The 20,454-nt window shown below is 47.5% G+C and overlaps 1 protein-coding gene across 1 annotated transcript in view; it reads left to right on the plus strand.

Moving 5' to 3' along the window:
- The window catches only part of CASQ2 (calsequestrin 2), a 37,278-nt gene extending 17,054 nt beyond the window's left edge, over window positions 1-20,224 (plus strand). Inside the window, exons 6-11 of the mRNA XM_081894553.1 lie at window positions 1,107-1,237; window positions 4,426-4,471; window positions 8,286-8,340; window positions 9,247-9,347; window positions 16,253-16,327; window positions 19,809-20,224. Of these exons, the coding sequence (XP_081750679.1) occupies window positions 1,107-1,237; window positions 4,426-4,471; window positions 8,286-8,340; window positions 9,247-9,347; window positions 16,253-16,327; window positions 19,809-19,982 (582 nt within the window). The 3' untranslated portion in view covers window positions 19,983-20,224. The remainder of the gene's footprint in view (window positions 1-1,106; window positions 1,238-4,425; window positions 4,472-8,285; window positions 8,341-9,246; window positions 9,348-16,252; window positions 16,328-19,808) is intronic.
- Window positions 20,225-20,454: the final 230 nt, after the last annotated feature.

Below are 20,454 nucleotides of genomic sequence, written 5' to 3' on the forward strand. Positions count from 1 at the left end.
GGCTTATGAGAGCCGGGTGGTTGAGCTATTGTCTGTGTTATCAAAATTGTTTTGTGAATTAGCGCTGCTGAGAATGTAATTATCATTATCTGTAGTTTTCAAAAATTAATCTCCCTCCGACCTTACTTTTTACAATCTCGCACCCAATCGTATATCTGAGTACTTGCAACTCAGGATAACGCTTCATTCATCTGATGAAGTGGGGTGGGGGCCACCGTTTCTCTTGCCATTTATATTGGGACTTGATACTCAAACCTCGATGACTTGGAATGAAATTCAAAAGAAGATGAGGAGTGTATTTGATTTCTTTTGCATTTTTCTTAGCTTGCCTCTTTTTTATGTACAGTGTTTCATAGTTGTTAAGGGGCATATAAAGGTCTTGTGTATTTCTTTATTTGTGTGAAATAATCATTCACTCCTATAATCTGCCCACATGTAACAGTATCCTTGCCATCCGAGTTTCCACTTTTCTCAGTTCCCACATTTTTTGAAGTCAGGTGGATGGTGACCAGTGAAATTGTATTTTTGTTCTGGCATCTTGGCTGTGGGATCCCGTCCCTAAGGAGACTCACTCAGTGCTGCCGATCCTGATGTCTGTTCCGCACCAGATAAACATTGTTTATTGCCTGATGCTTTTAATGCTAACTTGTTTTAGATCTTTTCCTAGCAACTGTGGATGTTCTTGCTTTAACTTATTAATGTTGTTATTTATGTTGTTAACTGCAAGCCGCTTAAAATATTTGGACTAGATGTAAATTATCATAATAAATTATTGTATATGCATATAGAAAGGGGATTTTTAAACTGTGCATGTGGGATTAAAGAACAAACAAACGAAAACTGCCATTCAACCTTGCTAGATTCAATTTTGCTTTGTTAGTTTTCAGAAGAGCATTGCTGATTCTGATGAAAACAGTGTTTTTGTTGTTATGAAAGTATGTAGTGCTATATTTCTTTGTTGCGGTATTTTAACTTTCCACATACTTACATGTTGAATAATTCCATCATTCAGAAAGTATTCAGTGTGAGCTGACAATATATTAGAGAGAAATGTTTTTCAGCAAAAGAAATGCCCATAATTTACCAGTGTCTTTGCTTGTTTATAGGTTGCAAAGAAACTGGGCCTGAAGCTAAATGAAGTGGATTTCTATGAGCCTTTTATGGATGAACCGGTCCATGTCCCTGACAAGCCATATACAGAAGAGGAACTGGTTGATTTTGTGAATGAGCACAGAAGGTATCAATCATGGAACTCAGAATAGTACCCCTTGTCCTATAGGGTCAGGGCCTCCCAGTTGCAGTGCAGACCCTCCAAGTGTCCCTATTTTCCAGGGACCATCCCAGATTTACAGAAGCCGTCCTGGTTTCTGATTTGATCCTAGAACATCTCACTTTTCCTAAGGCCATGCCAATTTAAACGGAGAAATGTTGACTGATGTGCGACTTCCAAGCCAAGGAGATTAGTAACACTATAAACTTTAGAAAACATGTGAAAGCAGCCCTGTAATAGTTTTACTGTTTTTATAGATGTTGGAAGCTGCCCAGAATGGCTGGAGCAACCCAGTCAGATGGGTGGGGTAATAGTAATAGTAATAGTAATAATAATAATAGAATAGGACGTCCCTTTTTTCATCCTATTGCAGGTCTCTTGATTATTGTATCCAGTGTGGTGTAGTGGTTAAGAGAGTAGACTCGTAATCTGGATAACCGGGTTCGCGTCTCCGCTCCTCCACATGCAGCTGCTGGGTGACCTTGGGCAGTCACACTTCCCTGAAGTCTCTCAGCCCCACTCACCTCACAGAGTGTTTGTTGCGGAGGAGGAAGGGAAAGGAGATTGTTGGCCGCTTTGAGACAGCTTAGGGTAGTGATAAAGCGGGATATCAAATCCAAACTCATCCTCCTCTTCCTCCTCCTCCTCCTCCTCCTCCTCTTCTCCTCCTCCTCCTCCTCACAGCCTGCACAAAAACCTCTTCATGAGTGATTTGCAGATATATGGTAACTCAAAATGGGGGTGTATCAATAGACCAATAATTTGGAAAACCTGCAGGGTTTACTTATTTGTGAAAAGAACAATAGAATGAAGGGTTACTGAGAGGCTCGCAACATTATAATCTGCATGGCCATGTTTGCATCCACACACATACAGTACATGGATTGCAATGAAGAATTATTTGCAGCTTGTGTTGCCCAGGGATGTAGCTAGGATTTGTGGAGATATGGGCCCACCACCTGTGCTTTAGATCCTTGCCCATCCTGGCTAATAAAAGCTGCCAGAGAAGGTCTGGCCACATAGGTTTGTGCTGTGCCCAATTTCTCTTTTTAGCAAGGTATAATGCCATCTGGCTTCAAGTAAGAGGAGGTCAGGCCATTTTTTGAAAAGTTGTCACTGGACTTGACAGCATTACACAACTATTGGTCAGTCTGAAATAGTTCCTTAGGGGGCAAAGTGTTGCCCAAACCGAAACAGGTGGTCTTGGTTCCAGGTTTCCCTAGATGAAATTGATTTCCTGGCCATTTCAATCTGGCTTCAAGTCTGGTCGCGGAACAGACATGAACTTTGCTGCTTTAGTAGATGACTTTCACAGGGAAAGGGAGCGCATTCCTGTTGATTCTGCCAAATTCTTGGGTGGCATAAATGCCATAAATCCTTCTGGATGTTGGTGGTCACCATTCTTGCTAACCCTTTAAACGCATGCAAATAGTAGGTGGATAGAAAAAGATACATTTTACTTGCCCAAAAATGGGAATCAGAAGAAGTCCTGACGGAAGAAGAATGGATACAAAAAATTGTGGAATATGCAGGAATGGCGAAACGTACCAGAAAAAATAAGAAATCAAGATAGCAAACTTTTGATAAAAGAATGGAAATGGTTTATTGAATATTTACAAACAAACTGTAAACAGATAAGAACATTGGCAGGATTATTGTAATAACCTGCAGTTTTATAAGAGTTTGCATTTAAAGTAGATGAATAAATGGTTAAGTTAATTTGGAATATGCAGAAAATATAAAAAATTAATTGAAGGAACCGCAGAAAGAGGGGGAAGGAAGTTGAGTTTCAAAACATTAAAATGATTGTAAAATTATTGAAATGCATAAAATTGAAAATCGTAAATAAAAATTATCAGAAAAGGCCTCTCCTCTTCACGGAGGGCAGGTGTTGTGAGCGGGAACCACTTCCCACGCTGGCAGGGGGCGTAACTCAGCCCCCTGCGTCTCTGAGTCTTGTGCCCATGTCACGCTCACCAGCCAGCCTATACGGCTTAGCTGTATTTGAACGACCGCGGACACACAGCCTCTCCCTTCTTGTTCCTGGCTTCCTCGGATCACCCACCCACCCTTCCTCCCTTAGGTTTCTTCCTTCTTTTCTTGACCTTGCTATGGACTTCGGTTGGTCGCCTTGGTTGTCCAGGGGGCCTGGTAGGAAATTTTTTTCCACTTGGCAGATTGGTACCAGCCACTTGGTTTTTTCGCCTACCTCATAGCAAATCGTCACAACTTTATCAGGTTTGGCTGTTAGGCATTGGAAAACGCGTTGTGTGTTGGAGGGGAGGTTGTGGCCATCACCTACCACTCCCCTTGAAGGGTATTCTGTTAAAGGAAGCCGGCGGTCATGGTTCCTGTCTGATGCCCTGGGGGTGGCTAGGGCCATGGCTCGACCCCCAGTGACTCTAGGGGAAAGCTCCCAGTTGATTTGCACCAACAAGTTCCCCCTACTGGTTGTTAACCCTTGTGTGACTCCCGGCAGAGCGGGCAGGAGTCAAGTATAGTCTGTCCGATCCAATGCCTAAGCCAATGCCACTCACATTCTGTAACCAATAAATTTGTGGCCTTCTTAGCCCATTAACCTAAATACTTGTGTCCATGTGTATTATTTTATCTCCAAGCGGGGGCTGGGCCTCAACTCACAAAAGAAAAAAATTCAGTGGTACCTCGGGTTACATACGCTTCAGGTTAAATACGCTTCAGGTTACAGACTCAGCTAACCCAGAAATAGTACCTCGGGTTAAGAACTTTGCTTCAGGATGAGAACAGAAATCGCGTGGCAGCAGCAGCAGAAGGCCATTAGCTAAAGTGGTACCTCAGGTTAAGAACAGTTTCAGGTTAAGAACGGACCTCCAGAACAAATTAAGTTCTTAACCCAAGGTACCACTGTACATGATATGTAGTGCCCGGATAGGGTCTATTCCTCCTTGCTCCCATGTTGTTGCTGTTTGTGTTAATGGAAATTGCTGATGCTCCTGTATTGTTTGGAATCAGACTTACTGCAGGTGTAAAAAAAATGGACCACTGTGTCAATCTGGTTTACGCCTGCCAGTGGAAGTTCCTGTCTTCTGAGTCTACTTTTGTTATACAGAATCTTACAATCATAATCACCATACAGATTCACCCATAAAACTGAGGTCTCTATTCTTTCTTTTCAGAGCCACACTGCGCAAGCTGCGCCCAGAAGATATGTTTGAGACCTGGGTAAGTGAAACAAATTGGGAGCACTGGGAGCTGTAGGGATGGGGATATTTTCGTGAGAAAGTATCTAGTCTAGCTGCATTGTCAAGCACGCCCGTAAAGAAGACTCAGAATGCAAAGTATATGGTAAAATTGTTATGCTTGCTACAACCAAATCCAAGGCATCTGGGAAGGTGGATTATGTCATAAGGAAGAATCACAGCCCTCGGATCTCCTGGGCAGGTTAACAGCTGCAAAACACAGCCATGCAGCAAAGAACTGGGAAGAAATTACACCCCCCCCCTTGAAGCTTGGGTATGTGAACCTGGGACTCGTGTAGCTCTGCTATCCAGCATTCACCAGGGGGCACCCTCAAGGACCAACCCCCCTAGTCAAAGGCAGTATTCAGGAAAATAGTGTACACAAATATAAGAGAAATTGTCATATGTATATATGGCAAAATGCATGCATTATAGGGGTGCCCAAACGTTTTTCAAAGAGGGCCGGCCAAAGTTGAAAGTTGTTGAGCTTTTTCTTTTTTTTAGGATTAAAGTTGTTGAGCTTTTTGGAATAAACTGCCCCCCAAACGAACTTTGGACATGCCTGCATTAGGAGAAAGGCGCATGTAGATGAATACAGATGACTTCAAATAATAATACTAATTCTAAACTGATGCAGAGATAGGGTGAACCGAAATCGGGGGGGGGGGGATTTTGAAGCACAGATAAACCAAAATGGACAGATCCACCCATTGGTAGTTGAATGGCAGCCTCTGTTCTCTAACACACTGGGAGATGCTAGGAGAATGAAGCCCGGGTTTCTTCCACTGCATCAGAGATGAGCCTTTGCCACTTGTTTAATGAGTTATCGACTTTGGAACTGTGTTTGTGCTGAGACAGTTTGAATTGTCTTGTGGGGCGAGGGGGGTGGAAGAAAAGAAACACACAAACCACACATCACAGTGGACTGTTTTTGCTCTCATTTCAGTAGTAAATCTGCTCCCAACATCTCTAAAGCCTCGTTCTTACACTTCCCCCACCTTCCCCCAGAGATGTTTTCCACTTATTCTTTTAGCTCTTCATTTTATGGGGGTTCTGTAACTGGTGGGCTCAGAGGGGAAAGAAATTAGCATTTAGATGGATTTTTTTCCTCTTGCATTAATACCAATTGAAATTGAAAGCTGGGATTGGTGGAAGACAAGGAACATGAGGGTTTTCCATGGTATAATTCCAAGATGACATTCATAGCAGGTGCACAATAAACAACCTGACTGCCAACTCAGATGGCCTTTGCCAATATAATTTTCATTGTGCCCAGATACCCAAGGCCTTGCTGCCAACCTTGTGGCTTTTAGGAAGAAAACCATCCCAGATTTATTTATTTTTTTTAAAAAAATGCTAACCTTTCTCAATTCTCTTTTCCTCTTATTAGATTTTACAGACACCCCTGCCAGAATCTTTTTGTTCCTCTCTCCCATTCCTATGCCCCAACTGTCCCCTTCAATTCTCACTTTTGGACAGCACCAGAAAGAACCTTCTGTGATGGTTTGGTTGCTTTGTTTCTCATGAATTGGTCTATTGCTTTGCCTTACAAACTTTATGGGTGATCACGACCTGTACGAAACCACTTTAATGGTCCTTAATGACTTGGAGTCTCTCTACAGTCTTTGAAATGTTATACCCATCAGAATTTTGTAGAAAGGTGGGAGCCCTCTTAACTTCATAAGCATTCCTCATACAAAGTTACAGGAGAAGCATGCAATCATGCCTCCTATGTTGGCCTTTCCATCTTGCCGTATAAAGTTGGATGCATAAAAGGAGTCCTTACATGCATGCAACTGCATATACAAAAGGCTTCTTTTGTTCTTCAAATAATTGAAAACCCTGATGGTGCAGATCCCTGATGGTGTGGAAGCCCAACATTTGTGTTCAGCCATACATATTTTGCTCCGAAAAGCGATGACAAACCTAGAAGCATCTTGAAAAGCAGAGACATCACCTTGCCAACAAAGGTCCGTATAGTTAAAGCTATGGTTTAAGTACAGTAGTGATGTATGGAAGTGAGAGCTGGACCATCAAGAAGGCTGATCGCCAAAGAATTGATGCTTTTGAATTCTGGTGCTGGAGGAGACTCTGGAGAGTCCCATGGACTGCAAGAAGATCCAACCTATCCATTCTGAAGGAAATCAGCCCTGAGTGCTCACTGGAAGGACAGATCATGAAGCTGAGGCACCAAGACTTTGGCCACCTCATGAGAAGAGAAGACTCCCTGGAAAAGACCCTGATGTTGGGAAAGATGGAGGGCACAAGGAGAAGTGGACGACAGAGGACAAGGTGGTGGGACCGTGTTCTTAAAGCTACCAACATGGGTCTGACCAAACTGCAGGAGGCAGTGGAAGACAGGAGTGCCTGGCCTGCTCTGGTCCAGGGGGTCACGAAGAGTCGGACACAACTAAACGACAACAATGTGGAGCAATCAGGGTTGGGCAGAGTGATTTGCTGATATTCACTATCTGATGTGTTCTTGCTTGCCATTCATACATTCACTGACCACATGATGGAGTTGTGTGAAAAAGGCTGGAGTTTTCAGTTGGGAGTTTTCGATTGCTGTGGTTTGGGCCACAGGAGAGAGCTGGTGAATTGACTAAATACAATGTTTAGTCAACGGTTGTTCAGGTGCAGTTCAGATGAGTAACTGTGCTACATGTCTTAGACAGAATCTATGTACTCCCCAAGTCTTCTGCTTCAGTCATTATAAATAAGTGGCTTGCCATATGTGTTCTGGGACACTTTATCCCTCTGCAAGAAAAATAACTTGTGGGGGAAGAGCCTTATGGACCATGGAACCTGCCGATCAATCACAGGAATAATAATAATAATTTATTACTTATACCCTGCCCATCTGGCTGTGCCTCCCCAGCCACTCTGGACAGCTTGCAACAGAATATTAAAAACACAATCAAACATCAAAAACTTCCCTAAACAGGGCTGCCTTCAGATGTCTTCTAAAAGTCAGATAGTTGTTTATTTCCTTGACATCTGGTGGGAGGGCGTTCCACAGGGAGAGTGCTACTGCCGAGAAGGCCCTTTGCCTGGTTCAATGTAACTTGGCTTCTCACAGGGAGGGAACCGCCAGAAGGCCCTCGGAGCTGGACCTCAATGTCCAGGCAGAACGATGGGGGTGGAGACACTCCTTCAGGTATACTGGACTGAGGCTGTTTAGGGCTTTAAAGGTCAGCACCAACACTTTGAATTGTGCTCGGAAACGTACTGGGAGCCAGTGTAGGTCTTTCAAGACTGGTGTTATGTGGTCTTGGCAGATGCTCCCAGTCACCAGTCTAGCTGCCGCATTCTGGATTAGTTGTAGTTTCCGGGTCACCTTCAAAGGTAGCCCCACGTAGAGTGCATTGCAGTAGTCCAAGCAGGAGATGACCAGAGCATGCACCACTCTGGTGAGACAGTCTACAATGAAGACTGGAATTCATTGTAAGGTTGTCATTATTGACTGCTGTTGGACCCAAACAAGGACGACATTCTATTGGTAGGAGCCAGGAGTATAAAATGCGGAATTAGCATATTGAGGCAAGTCATTTAGAACCCTTTCCAGTGTATCTCCATCTTGTGTCTGCTCATTTATTTTCAGACCCCCCACTGAACTTTGCCTAATTTTTTTGTTGATTCTGTTCATATTTATCTTTCTGTTAATTTCTAGAAACACTTCTAATCATAGATTTTTCTTGACATTCTCTGGTTGACTGATCTTCAGGTCCATCTCCCCATGCCCAGCGCACTGTTGTCCCTAACTTTCAGCTCACCAATCCCATATTTCTTGTCCACAGGAGGATGACCTCGATGGCATTCACATTGTGGCATTTGCTGAAGAAGATGACCCAGGTAAGATATCTTTCTTTGTCCACCTTTCTGGAGCTCAGAGATCAATGGGAATTACTCTACAACATATCCCTTCCTACGTGCAAGAACACAAGAGAGCAGATCATGGAATAAAACCATTTGCTTGGATATCTCTAACCCTCCTATGTCTGTAGGATTCATACTTGGTCAGTGATACTTTTCTACTCACCCTGGGGACAAAGTAAAGGCAGCAGTAATTTGCTCCCTCATGCTTTGGCTGTGTTTGAACTGCACAATTGTGAAGTAATTTACTGCTGACGTAAATGCAAGAACAAGCTACCACTGTTTGAAAGAATTGTTGTGAACACACCTTTCCTTTATGTGAGAGTGTACAAATCTATCGGAGACTACAGTTCTTGCATTTCATGGCTACGAACAGTGCAAATATGTTGCTTCATTTCAATATTATTATTAGTGTACAGCTTTTCCTGAGTTGCAAAACTACCTCAGGGATTTGGAGGAAGGGGGCCAGTGATATCAGAGGCACCAGCTAATCTGCACTTTGTACAGCCAACTACGGCTGCTCACAGGAACCCTTTCCCTGCAGCTCAGCTCCCTTGTTTGCAGGGGCTTCCAACATGGCTTTGTTGCTCCAGGAATGTTTTGTTTACATGCCATCTAAGTCATGAGGCGGGTTTTTCATGCAGAGGAGAAGATGGGCAAAGAAACGAAGAGATTATTGGGCTACTTCCCATGTCCAGAACAGAAAGGACAGTTGAATGGCAATGAGAAAATGCAGAGGGCCAATATTTTTTATTTATTCTCTTCTGCCACTGGCAGGGTTGCTTGGGACATCCTGTTCTCACCCTGACGACAACGACTATGATAGCTTAGTGGAGTCTTCTGACATCTATGCATGAGAGGAACTTAAACCGTATTTCTTTTCAGATGGCTTTGAATTCCTGGAAATTGTCAAGCAGGTTGCTAAAGACAATACCGACAACCCTGAATTGAGCATTGTGTGGATTGACCCAGACGACTTTCCTCTGGTGAGTATGATGGCATTATTGTCATTTTTTTGTAATTTTCCCAGTGCTCCAGATAGATTCATAGGCACCCTCCTATCTATTTCTTCAACGGCAAATCTCCTAGAGATGAACTCTGGTGCGGAAAGTACCATTCTGCCAGCTGTACTTGGCTCAAATTAACCCTTACTGTCAGGGTTTCTGGGAGAGAGGAGGAGATGACAGAGGAGACGGAGAGCGAGTGGGAGGAGGGGCAGAAGGATGAGGAAGAAGATGACGGAATTCTGAGGGAATCCACGAGTCTGAGCAGCGAGTCAGAGGATTCTCAAAAGGGGGTTACCTTAATCAAGCAAAAGGGAGGAGAAGGGAGAAGCGGAGAGGAGCCCAGTGGAAGACAGACGCAGCAAGAGGCGTCTCAGCCGGAACGGAGTAAAGGGGGTGGAGTCGTCAGCCTCTCGGAGGGAGCAGGATTAGGAGAGAACAGAGAAAGGGGGTTGGAGCAAGGTGTTCAGCCGGAAAGGGTGGAGAGCAGAACAAGGGGTGGTGTAGCGGTCGAAAGAAAGGTCAGCAGCAACGTACGCGCGCCAAGTTCAAACGTAGAGGCGCGCGGAAGTGGAGAGAGCTCAGGGGAGGAGCCCGGCCCTAAAGCCAGAAGGAGGGGGGAAGAGGCGGCAGAGGATTCAGCCTCAGGCGAGTCACGGAGAGAGGGAACCCAGGGGGGCAGGAAGACCCTGCGGAAAAGAAAGGAGAGGAAGAGGTGGTCTAGAGCCAGGCTATTAAGTTGGTGTGGAAGAGGGGAGGAGTCAGAGGGGACTTCAGCGGTCTAACGTGACAGACGTACGGCCACGATGCTGAACTGTACGAGAAGCAGAAATCTTCAATAAACTTTTCCTGTAAATAAACTGCAACGGAGTGAGGTCTCTTGTGAGCTGGGACCCGTCCTGGGTGGCCGTGACAGTAAGTCCCCTCTCTGAAAGCAAAAAATTTTTTTTGCGAAGCTCACGAACGGGAGCAGCCATGAGCGCTGAGGAGCAGCTGGTTGCACTGCGGGATCAGGTTACCGCTCTCACATCGGCAGTCATTGCTTCGCAGAAGAAGAATGACGACTTGGAGAAGACGTGCCAGGATTTGCAGGCAAGGTGGGAACACGCGGACAGGGCGGGGGCCCCAGGTTCCAGAGCGGAGGGCATTGCGCTTGGACGGAGGGGGGGTGCCCTGGTTCCGCATTTTAATGGCAACTTGCAAGACTATCCCAATTTCAGAGCGGACGTCGTATATGCACTGCATTTACTCCGTCACGATTTTAAAGATGAGGAGGAGAAAGTGGGGTTCATTGTTTCGCACCTGCATGGGGAGGCCAGGGCTTGGCTACGCAATCTGTGGCGCGAAGATGGACCGGCCCGTCGCAATTCAACTGCGTTCATCAAAGCGATGGATTCTTGTTTTCAATCCTCTGTGGATGTGGACATTGCGCGCCGTCAAATGCACGGGCTGAGGCAGGGGAAAGCGACTGTGCGCCAATACCACTCTAAATTTTTTGCATTGCTCACCGCCTTAGATTGGCCAAAGGACAGTAAGCCGGTCAGGGATCTTTTTTGGGAGGGATTGAGCCCCCCCATCAAGGATGAGATCGCTAGGGGGGACAGACCCCAGACCCTAGAAGACGTGGTGCAACGGGCTTTAGCTATTGGAATTCGACATGAGGGACGTCCGTGGCACGAGGAGGACGGGCCCCAAGCGCGTGCGCAAGCGAGGACTCTCCCTTTTGTGCACAGGGATTTCAGCCGTGCGCACCCCTCGCCAATGGGGAAGGACAGCGAGGAGCCAATGGAGATTGGTGGTGCTAGGGCTCAGAAGCCATCCCAGAGCCCTGTCCCTGGTGCAGCCAAAGCGAAGCCTCCTAGAGGAACCAGGAAGTGTTACATCTGTGACAGTGCGCACCATATGGCGAAAGAGTGCCCCCAGAGGCTCCAGAAGCACACTGCAGCACTGGCAACTGTAACAGCAGAGGTGCAACCAGGGGAGCAGCTTCAGGGAAACGACAGTGCCTGGCTGGAAGCAGAGCTACTGGGGCTCAGCCAGGCGGATCTGTAGACAAGCCCCCAGCATCATGGCAGAGCGTGGACCCTTTGCCTCCCAGACCGGCAGTTCTGCTCACAGCAACACTCCAGTTGCCTGATGGGAGACTCCTCGAGGTTCCAATAACGATCGATTCCGGAAGCAACGCCGACTTCGTGGGACTGCAGTTCGTTAAGCAGCACAACATGGCGCTCCTGCCTGCAACGACGCCTCTAAACGTGGTCACGGTAGACGGCAGGAAGTTGCTGGGGGGGCAAGTGGTGCAGCAAACCCCTCCCATGATGATGCAGATTGGCAACCATCGAGAACTTATTAGTTTCAATGTCACCCACTTATCGGACACACCCATCGTGTTAGGCATGAGTTGGCTGGAGAGGCACAGTCCCGCGGTTGCGTGGTACCAGCGGCAGATCACCTTTTGTTCATCGTATTGTGCTCAGCATTGCTTTCAGACCGATCAGGGAGGAGAAGCCGAGCAGCAGTTGCATCTGGGTATGGTGCAAACAGTGCCTCACAAGTACCAGGACTTCTTGGAGGTTTTCTGTGAGAAGGAAGCTGACAAGTTGCCGCCTCACAGACCTTACGACTGCGCGATTGATTTAGTGCCAGGGGCGCAACTGCCTGCTGCCAAGCTGTACTCCATGTCGGAAGACGAGATGCAAGAGCTTCGGGAGTTCATAGACCATAACCTCAAGCGAGGTTTCATCCAGGAATCTAAAGCAGCGGGTGGCAGCCCTGTGTTCTTTGTGAAGAAGAAAAACACGCCCCAAAAAAGGCTTATAGTGGATTACAGGTTCATAAACAGCTTGACTAAGCCCAAAGCTTTCCCCATGCCCAAGATTGACGACCTTTTAGCGACCGTCAGGAGGGGCAGGATTTTCACCAAGCTGGACCTACGTGGAGCTTACAATCTCATCCGCATCCGGAAAGGAGATGAGTGGAAGACCGCCATGTTCACCCCTCTGGGCACATACGAATACAGAGTCATGCCTTTCGGTCTCCAAAATGGCAGCCACGTTTTTCAAGCATTTATGCACCACGTGCTAGCAGGTCTCCTCTACAAGAAGTGTGTCTGCTTTCTCGACGATATCCTGATTTTCTCGGAATCGCCGGAGGATCACGATAAGGATGGGAGGGAGGTCCTGCAGAGGCTGAAGGACCACAGGCTGTACGCCAAGTTGGAAAAATGCCAGTTTGATGTCAGAGAGGTTGATTTCCTTGGCTACAAGTTGTCCGACGAGGGACTGGCCATGGACAGGGCTAAGGTTCAAGCGCTGTTGGACTGGAAAAGCCCTCGAAATCGGAAAGAGGTTCAGAGGTTCATCGGCTTTGCCAATTTTTACCGCAAGTTTATTAAAGGTTTTGCGAACGCGACGGCGGCTATCACTGACACCCTCAGTTCCAAGAAGAAGAAGTTCGTCTGGACCGAACAAGCGGAGCGGTCCTTCCGGACGCTTAAAGGTCTTTTCGCCTCCGAAGAGCAGCTGCTCCACGTGAATCCCGGCAGACCCATGCGGGTAGAGACCGATGCGTCAGACAGAGCGGTTGGGGCCGTTCTTTTGCAAGAGGATTCACAAGGCAACTGGAGACCGGGTGCGTTCTACTCCCGGAAGCTCAGCAAGACGGAGCGCAATTATACCATATGGGACAGGGAGTTGTTGGCCATTCATGCAGCTTTCAAAGCGTGGCGACACTTCTTAATAGGAGCCAAGCACACGGTGCAAGTCCGCACGGATCACAAGAACTTAGAGTATTGGTGGACGGCTAAGTTACAGACCCAGCGACACATGCGCTGGGCGGAGTTCTTTGCGGATTTCGACTTCAAAATAGAATACATCCCAGGAGACTCCAATGTTATTGCAGACGCGCTGTCCCGAAAGCCGCAATACTTGGAGGAAGCAGCTCCAATCGCAGCAAAGCACATTTTCGCACCGCAGGCGTGGACGTGCGCTACCATCGCAGTCGACCTGGACGCGGTGCGACGCGCGTTGCAAAGGGATCAGTTTGCACAGTCCAAGATGGAGGAGCTACGCGGAGGGTCGCGAGACAACGATGAGTTCCAATTGCAAGATGGACTTTTGACTCGTAAGGGTGCCCTTTACGTGCCCACCGACGATCTTCGAGCCAAGGTTCTGCAACAATTGCATGACGCCCCTAGTGCAGGCCATTTCGGCAAGGAGAAGACGATGGAGTTGGTGGCTAGAGACTTTTGGTGGCCCCAGATGAGAGGAGAGGTGGCGGACTACGTCGCCAGGTGTGATATCTGCCAGAGGTCCAAACCAGTGCACCAGAAGCAGGCGGGATTGCTAGAACCGCTGGAGACACCGCAGCAACCGTGGGAGAGGGTAGCGTTGGACTTTGTTACGGACCTGCCCAGCTCCAGAGGTAAGACGGCGGTGTTAGTGGTGGTGGACTTGTTCACCAAGATGGCGCATTTCATCCCTTGTGCCAAGGTGGCGACGGCAGAACAGACCGCAAAGCTCTTCATCGATCACGTCTTCAGAGTGCATGGACTTCCGCAGTCCGTCTTGTCCGACAGGGGGCGCCAGTTTGTTTCCACTTTCTGGCGAAAGCTTCTGGGCATCTTGCACGTCAAAATCAACCTGACATCGGCGAGACATCCACAAACCAACGGTCAAGCGGAGAGGGTCAACGCGATCATGCAGCAGTACCTGCGGTGCTACGCCAACCAGCGACCTGCGGCGTGGGTGGACTATCTGCCGATGGCTGAATTCGCCTACAACAACACGAAACACGCATCCACCGGGGTGACGCCTTTCTTCGCGAACAATGGCCGTCATCCCAGAACCTTCCCGAGATTTGCGGCACCAGGAGGGGGGGGGCCTCAAGATGCCGACCAGTTTGCAGCGGAGTTGCAAGAGGTGCACGAGGAGCTGCGGAGACATTTGGAGCTGGCAAAACAGGCGTATAAGGTGCAGGCCGATAAGCACAGGAGGGCGGGAGAGGACATCCAGATTGGGGACTGGGTGTGGTTAGCAGCCCACGCGATGCCGGCCAGGTCATTGGCCAAGAAGAAGTTAGGACACAGGCAGCTAGGGCCATATCAAGTTGAGGCTAAGATCAATCCGGTGGCTTTTCGTCTAGCCCTTCCGGAGGGTTCCAGGGTGCACCCAGTCTTTCATAGGTCGGTGCTCACTCCCTACAAAACCCCACACAGGTTTCAAGAGTCAGGAGCACTCCCAGAGCCACGTAGGAGGGCGCCTGAGGGGGGGGAATCGCCAAGACCAGAACCTCTTAACGAGGTCACAGAGATACTGGACTCGAGATGGGGGGAGGAGGGAGTTGAATATTTTCTAGCCAGGGAAGGCACTCCGGCCTCTGCCAATAGCTGGGTGCCGGGTTACGCGTTGGACGAACCCCTGTTGAAGGAGGAGTTCCATGCACTTTTTCCGCACAAGCCCATGCCCGAGGAGTATTTTGATGATTGGCTTTTCACGCCCACTTTGTCAGACAGCACGTTCGAGGGTTTCTCCTCACCCGAGGGCCATACGCCCGAAACAAGCCCGACCAGGGATCCCAGACTGGGGGGGGAGGAGACAGGCCCTTGTTGGTGGGTGGATCAGCCAAGGGAGGCATGGAGTCAGAGATGGATGGTAGGTCCTTGGCAGGCAGCGCCCGGAGAAGCAGTGATGGAGGAAGAGACTGTGAGGTCTGTGGGTGGGGAACCCGAGTTCGAACACACATATACGGAGATGACAGAGGAGAACGTTGAAGTGGACAACTTGTATCCTGAACCGACCCCGGAAGAACCACGTTTTCCTCAACCTGCACCCGGCGAGCGGGAGGGGGGAAGGGGGGGCTTCGAGGGGGGGATGGATGTCAGGGTTTCTGGGAGAGAGGAGGAGATGACAGAGGAGACGGAGAGCGAGTGGGAGGAGGGGCAGAAGGATGAGGAAGAAGATGACGGAATTCTGAGGGAATCCACGAGTCTGAGCAGCGAGTCAGAGGATTCTCAAAAGGGGGTTACCTTAATCAAGCAAAAGGGAGGAGAAGGGAGAAGCGGAGAGGAGCCCAGTGGAAGACAGACGCAGCAAGAGGCGTCTCAGCCGGAACGGAGTAAAGGGGGTGGAGTCGTCAGCCTCTCGGAGGGAGCAGGATTAGGAGAGAACAGAGAAAGGGGGTTGGAGCAAGGTGTTCAGCCGGAAAGGGTGGAGAGCAGAACAAGGGGTGGTGTAGCGGTCGAAAGAAAGGTCAGCAGCAACGTACGCGCGCCAAGTTCAAACGTAGAGGCGCGCGGAAGTGGAGAGAGCTCAGGGGAGGAGCCCGGCCCTAAAGCCAGAAGGAGGGGGGAAGAGGCGGCAGAGGATTCAGCCTCAGGCGAGTCACGGAGAGAGGGAACCCAGGGGGGCAGGAAGACCCTGCGGAAAAGAAAGGAGAGGAAGAGGTGGTCTAGAGCCAGGCTATTAAGTTGGTGTGGAAGAGGGGAGGAGTCAGAGGGGACTTCAGCGGTCTAACGTGACAGACGTACGGCCACGATGCTGAACTGTACGAGAAGCAGAAATCTTCAATAAACTTTTCCTGTAAATAAACTGCAACGGAGTGAGGTCTCTTGTGAGCTGGGACCCGTCCTGGGTGGCCGTGACACTTACTTTCGGGAATGTGTTGGTGGAGACAAAGGAGGAAAGGGGAAGACAATATTGAACGAGAAATGGAGAACAACAGCCCAAGTCTTACAAAAATAACACACACATTTGGATGGCAACCTTTCTTTCCCTCTAGTCTCCCCCTTGTCAGGCCCCATTATTTATTTGGGTGAACTTGGATTTGTGCACCACTTAATAAATCACCATATTTATATGAAATGCTTCCCTTTTCTTTTGCCCCTACAGCTCATTGTGTACTGGGAAAAGACCTTCAAGATTGACCTCTTCAAGCCACAGATTGGTGTGGTCAATGTCACAGATGTGAGTATCAGCAAGTTCATGTACCTGGTAGCTTTAGGTTCAAGGAAGAGACAAACTGACATGGGGCCTATCCAAAGTCCAAAAACTGGATTTCTTCGTTTGGCGCACCCATACTCTTCTCTTCTTCCAGGTATCCCACTGCAGTATACTTCTAGGAAGTCCTCTGCCAACTTAAGTCTTGCTTATTTCAGAGACAGAACTAGAGTTGCGTGCTGAGAATGATCATATACATATTCAGACTCAGGAGTGGTGGCGCCAACCCTGATCCATCGTAGACAGCTTGGAAGTCAGTTCAGTAGCAAGTGGAGGGAGGAGGAAAGCCTGCTAATTCCCAATTATGGCATCTTTCCTTTGATTCATGAAGTCAATAAAGTGGTACAAAAATTCAGATACAGTTGTACCTCGGCTCCTGTATGCCTTGGGAGTTGAACGTTTTGGCTCCCGAACCATCAGAAACTTGGAGTGTTTCTGTTTTCAAACGTTCTTTCAGAAGCCGAATGTCTGATGGGGCTTCTGCGACTTCTGATTGGCTGCAGGAGCTTCATGCAGCCAATCAGAAGCCGTGCTTTGGAAGTCAAACTTCAGAATAAGTTAGACAAGATTCTTGCCTTGCCTAATTGATCCTAAGAGCTAAATTTGAGCTTTGAAATCTCTTAAGGACAGAAATAAAACTGGCTGAATATTGTAAAATATTCTGTATTGCAGTCAGCCTCTGCCCCTTAGAGAAGCACCAGCAGTGAGATTAGCAAACTGCCCATCGGTGGTTCCCCGGTTCAAGTGGAAGACATGAGGGAGGCACAGGAAGCTGAGTGCTGTCATGAGTATGCATGCAGTCTGAAGAGGAGCAGCCCAGAAAAAGCGTTATCTGCTCGATTCTGTCAATTGCTCTTAATTTGAAAAGCAAACATTTATTTCAGCAATTTGGCAGAGCACGGTTCTGTCAGGAGTGAGATATCTTGTTCAAACTATTATAACTGATTATAGGAACCACCAAACTAGAGAGGGCAGTCTTGTATTTCTGTTTGCAAATCGTGTTCTTACACCTGATAATTTTTTACAAGCATTTTATTTTCCCAACCATCTTCCACACTTCATACTGGAGGCCGTCTGCTCCCAGATCCAGATACAATGATAAACTGACTCCATATGGCACCTACATTTATACCTTTTATCGTTTCCCTCCTTTTTATTCCATGTTTCCCATACTCCTTTCTGTTACTAATTTATTCATAACAGAACCTTCATGCTAAGGTCCCAGAGCAGGTGACAGCATTAAAAACAATATTAAAACAACTTACAACCCTTCTCTTGCTGATAGTGGTTTTTATTGGGAGTCCTTGGTAGCACCTCACAGAACTGTAGAACTGGAAGGCATCCACGACAATGCTAAAATCTCAACTAATGTAGAATAGAACTTGCCAACTGTCACTTGTTAAAAACAGTTCATCCTGTTCTGGGATGCTGAGGGAATGACTCGGATGCACTCCTGTTTACAAAGAAATAAAAAAATCTGGGATGTAGTTTGGTTTGAGAATTATGGTTATTATTATTATTTTACTGGAGCCAACTTTGTCTGGCAAGTAAACCTTTCAGGAGGTGTTAAAAATAATGAGGTAAAGTGTGGGTTGCTTGAAATCTTGTCTGTAGATGGAACTGAGACAAAGGTGAACTTTTGTTGTTCTGGTTTGTTTGTGGATTGAGATTTGAAAAGGGCAGCTCAGGGATCCAGATGGTGGAGGTGCTTGCAGAGATGAGAAGCAGCATGCAGGAAGAGCTGAAGAACTCTAGCCTGGTGCAGGAGGAAAAAGCTAGGGCTGCTAGCCGACAGAAGAGCCTAAGAACTTTCCACTGAAATAATCTTACTTAAAAGAATTTGAGGAAATGAAAAAGAGTTTTAGATGGGACTAGGTGGATGCATTTATCCTGTTTTATTTCCCTTGCCCTTTGGGGAATGTTTTATGTGCACAAAAGGTAAAGGACCCCTGACAGTTAAGTCCAGTCGCAAATGACTGTGGGGTTGTGGCGCTCATCTCGCTTTACAGGCCGTGGGAGCCGACGTTTGTCTGCAGACAGCTTCCGGGTCATGTGGCCAGAGGACTAAACTGCTTCTGGCGAAACCAGAGCAGCGCACAGAAATGCCATTTACCTTCCCGCTGGAGCAGTACCTATTTATCTACTTGCACTTTGACGTGCTTTTGAACTGCTAGGTTGGCAGGAGCAGGGACTGAGCAATGGGAGCTCACCCCATCATGGGGATTCGAACCACCAACCTTCTGATCGGCAAATCCTAGGCTCTGTGGTTTAACCCACAGCATCACCCGCGTCCCATTTTATGTGCATATAACCATGCTAACCCCTCCCCCCCCAAGAAAAATCTTCTTATTTTTTAAGTAAACTTTTGAAACGCCAATCTACGAAGGTGTTCTCGAGGTCCAGCAGAGTGTAGATTGTTTCATGGAGGCTGTCAGGGGGTTTAAATGAAGAATTTCCACCTGGGGACAGTGGGAAAGTCTGGGGAAGGGGAGAGCAAACGAGTGTGGTGAGGGGCTCACATGGGCAGGGGTGTGGCTGGGGTCCTGTGACAACTACAAAAAGGAATGTGGTGCGGAGGGAAATTCAACTTTTATTTCTATTCATTGTAACTTTCTATGTATGTATTGCTATGTATTGTTCCATGCACATCTCAGACGGCAGATTCTGCAAATACTTATCATAGCAAAAGTCCAGTGAGGATGAACTGGGCTTAATTCAGAACAGTTTAAGGGCCAGTGCTTAGAGCAAAAGCAGGGCAAGGGGGAGGAGTCATAGAATCGTAGAATTGTAGAGCTGGAAGGAATCTCAAGGGTTCTCTAGTCCAACCCCTTGCGATGCAGGAATCTCAGCTAAAGCATCCATGGCAGATGGCCAAAAGGAAAGTTGGACTCTCACTGCTTACCCTTCCCACAACCTCCTTTAAGCACTTTTCTCCCTCAGCTGAGGAGAAAACACCTACAGGAATTGGAAGGTGGTGCGCCGTGGTCTAAACCACAGAGCCTAGGCTTGCTGATCAGAAGGTCAGCGGCTCGAATCCCTGCAATGACAGGGTGAGCTCCCGTTGCTCGGTCCCTGCTCCTGCCAACCTAGCAGTTCGAAAGCACGTCAAGGGCAAGTAAATTAATAGGTATCGCTCCAGCGGGAAGGTAAACGGCGTTTCCGTGCGCTGCTATGATTCGCCAGAAGCGGCTTAGTCATGCTGGCCACATGACCTGGAGACTGTCTGTGGACAAACGCCGGCTGACTTGGCCAGTAAAGTGAGATGAGCTCCAAAACCCCAGTCATCCACGACTGGACCTAATAGTCAGGGGTCCCTTTACCTTTTAACACCTCGCATTATACACATAATTGGGCAGATCAGGATTTAAATGTTTAGTTTGGCCCAATCTCCTGCTATTTTACATGAAGCAAATCTTCGTTTTTCTTTCTACACTGCCTTTTCTTTTAGGCTGATAGTGTCTGGATGGATATCAGAGATGATGACGACCTCCCAACAGCTGAGGAATTGGAAGATTGGATAGAGGATGTACTTTCTGGGAAGATAAACACTGAAGACGATGATGTTGATGAAGATGATGAAGATGAAGATGATGACGACGACGACGACGATGACGACGACTAGGTTATGGCACTTTGAAAGCCTCCGGACATTAAATTTATATTCCTCAAGATGTTATGCCTCCCAGTGTTCTCCCTTAAAGGGAAGACATTTGTATTTAGGACTTCCAAAGTCTGTTTCTAAGGGTCACTGAAGGCTTGCTGCCTTGTTTTCTTTCCTTTGTACCCATCTCCAACATATTTCCTATTCTAACTTCCAAAAGCTGTTTCCCAAGCATAAGACAATAAAAAGGTGACTGCATGGCATTTTTGCTCTCTGCAGATCTGTTTATTTGTAATAGCAGCAGAAAAAAGCATGGAATTATCCCAGTGGCAAGAAGGATAATTATTTACAAGGGGCTGAGAGCTTCTTGGATTATTGCAAAAACATCTTAATGTTTTGGGTTGAGCTTTGCTCAACTTGTATTTTTAAAACAAGCTCTCAGGGTGAACCCAAGGAGAATAATCAAGCAGACTTTGTAGGATACCTTTTTAAG

The sequence above is a fragment of the Podarcis melisellensis genome, assembly GCF_964234715.1.
Source record: "Podarcis melisellensis genome assembly, chromosome: 17".
NCBI lineage: Eukaryota > Metazoa > Chordata > Lepidosauria > Squamata > Lacertidae > Podarcis > Podarcis melisellensis.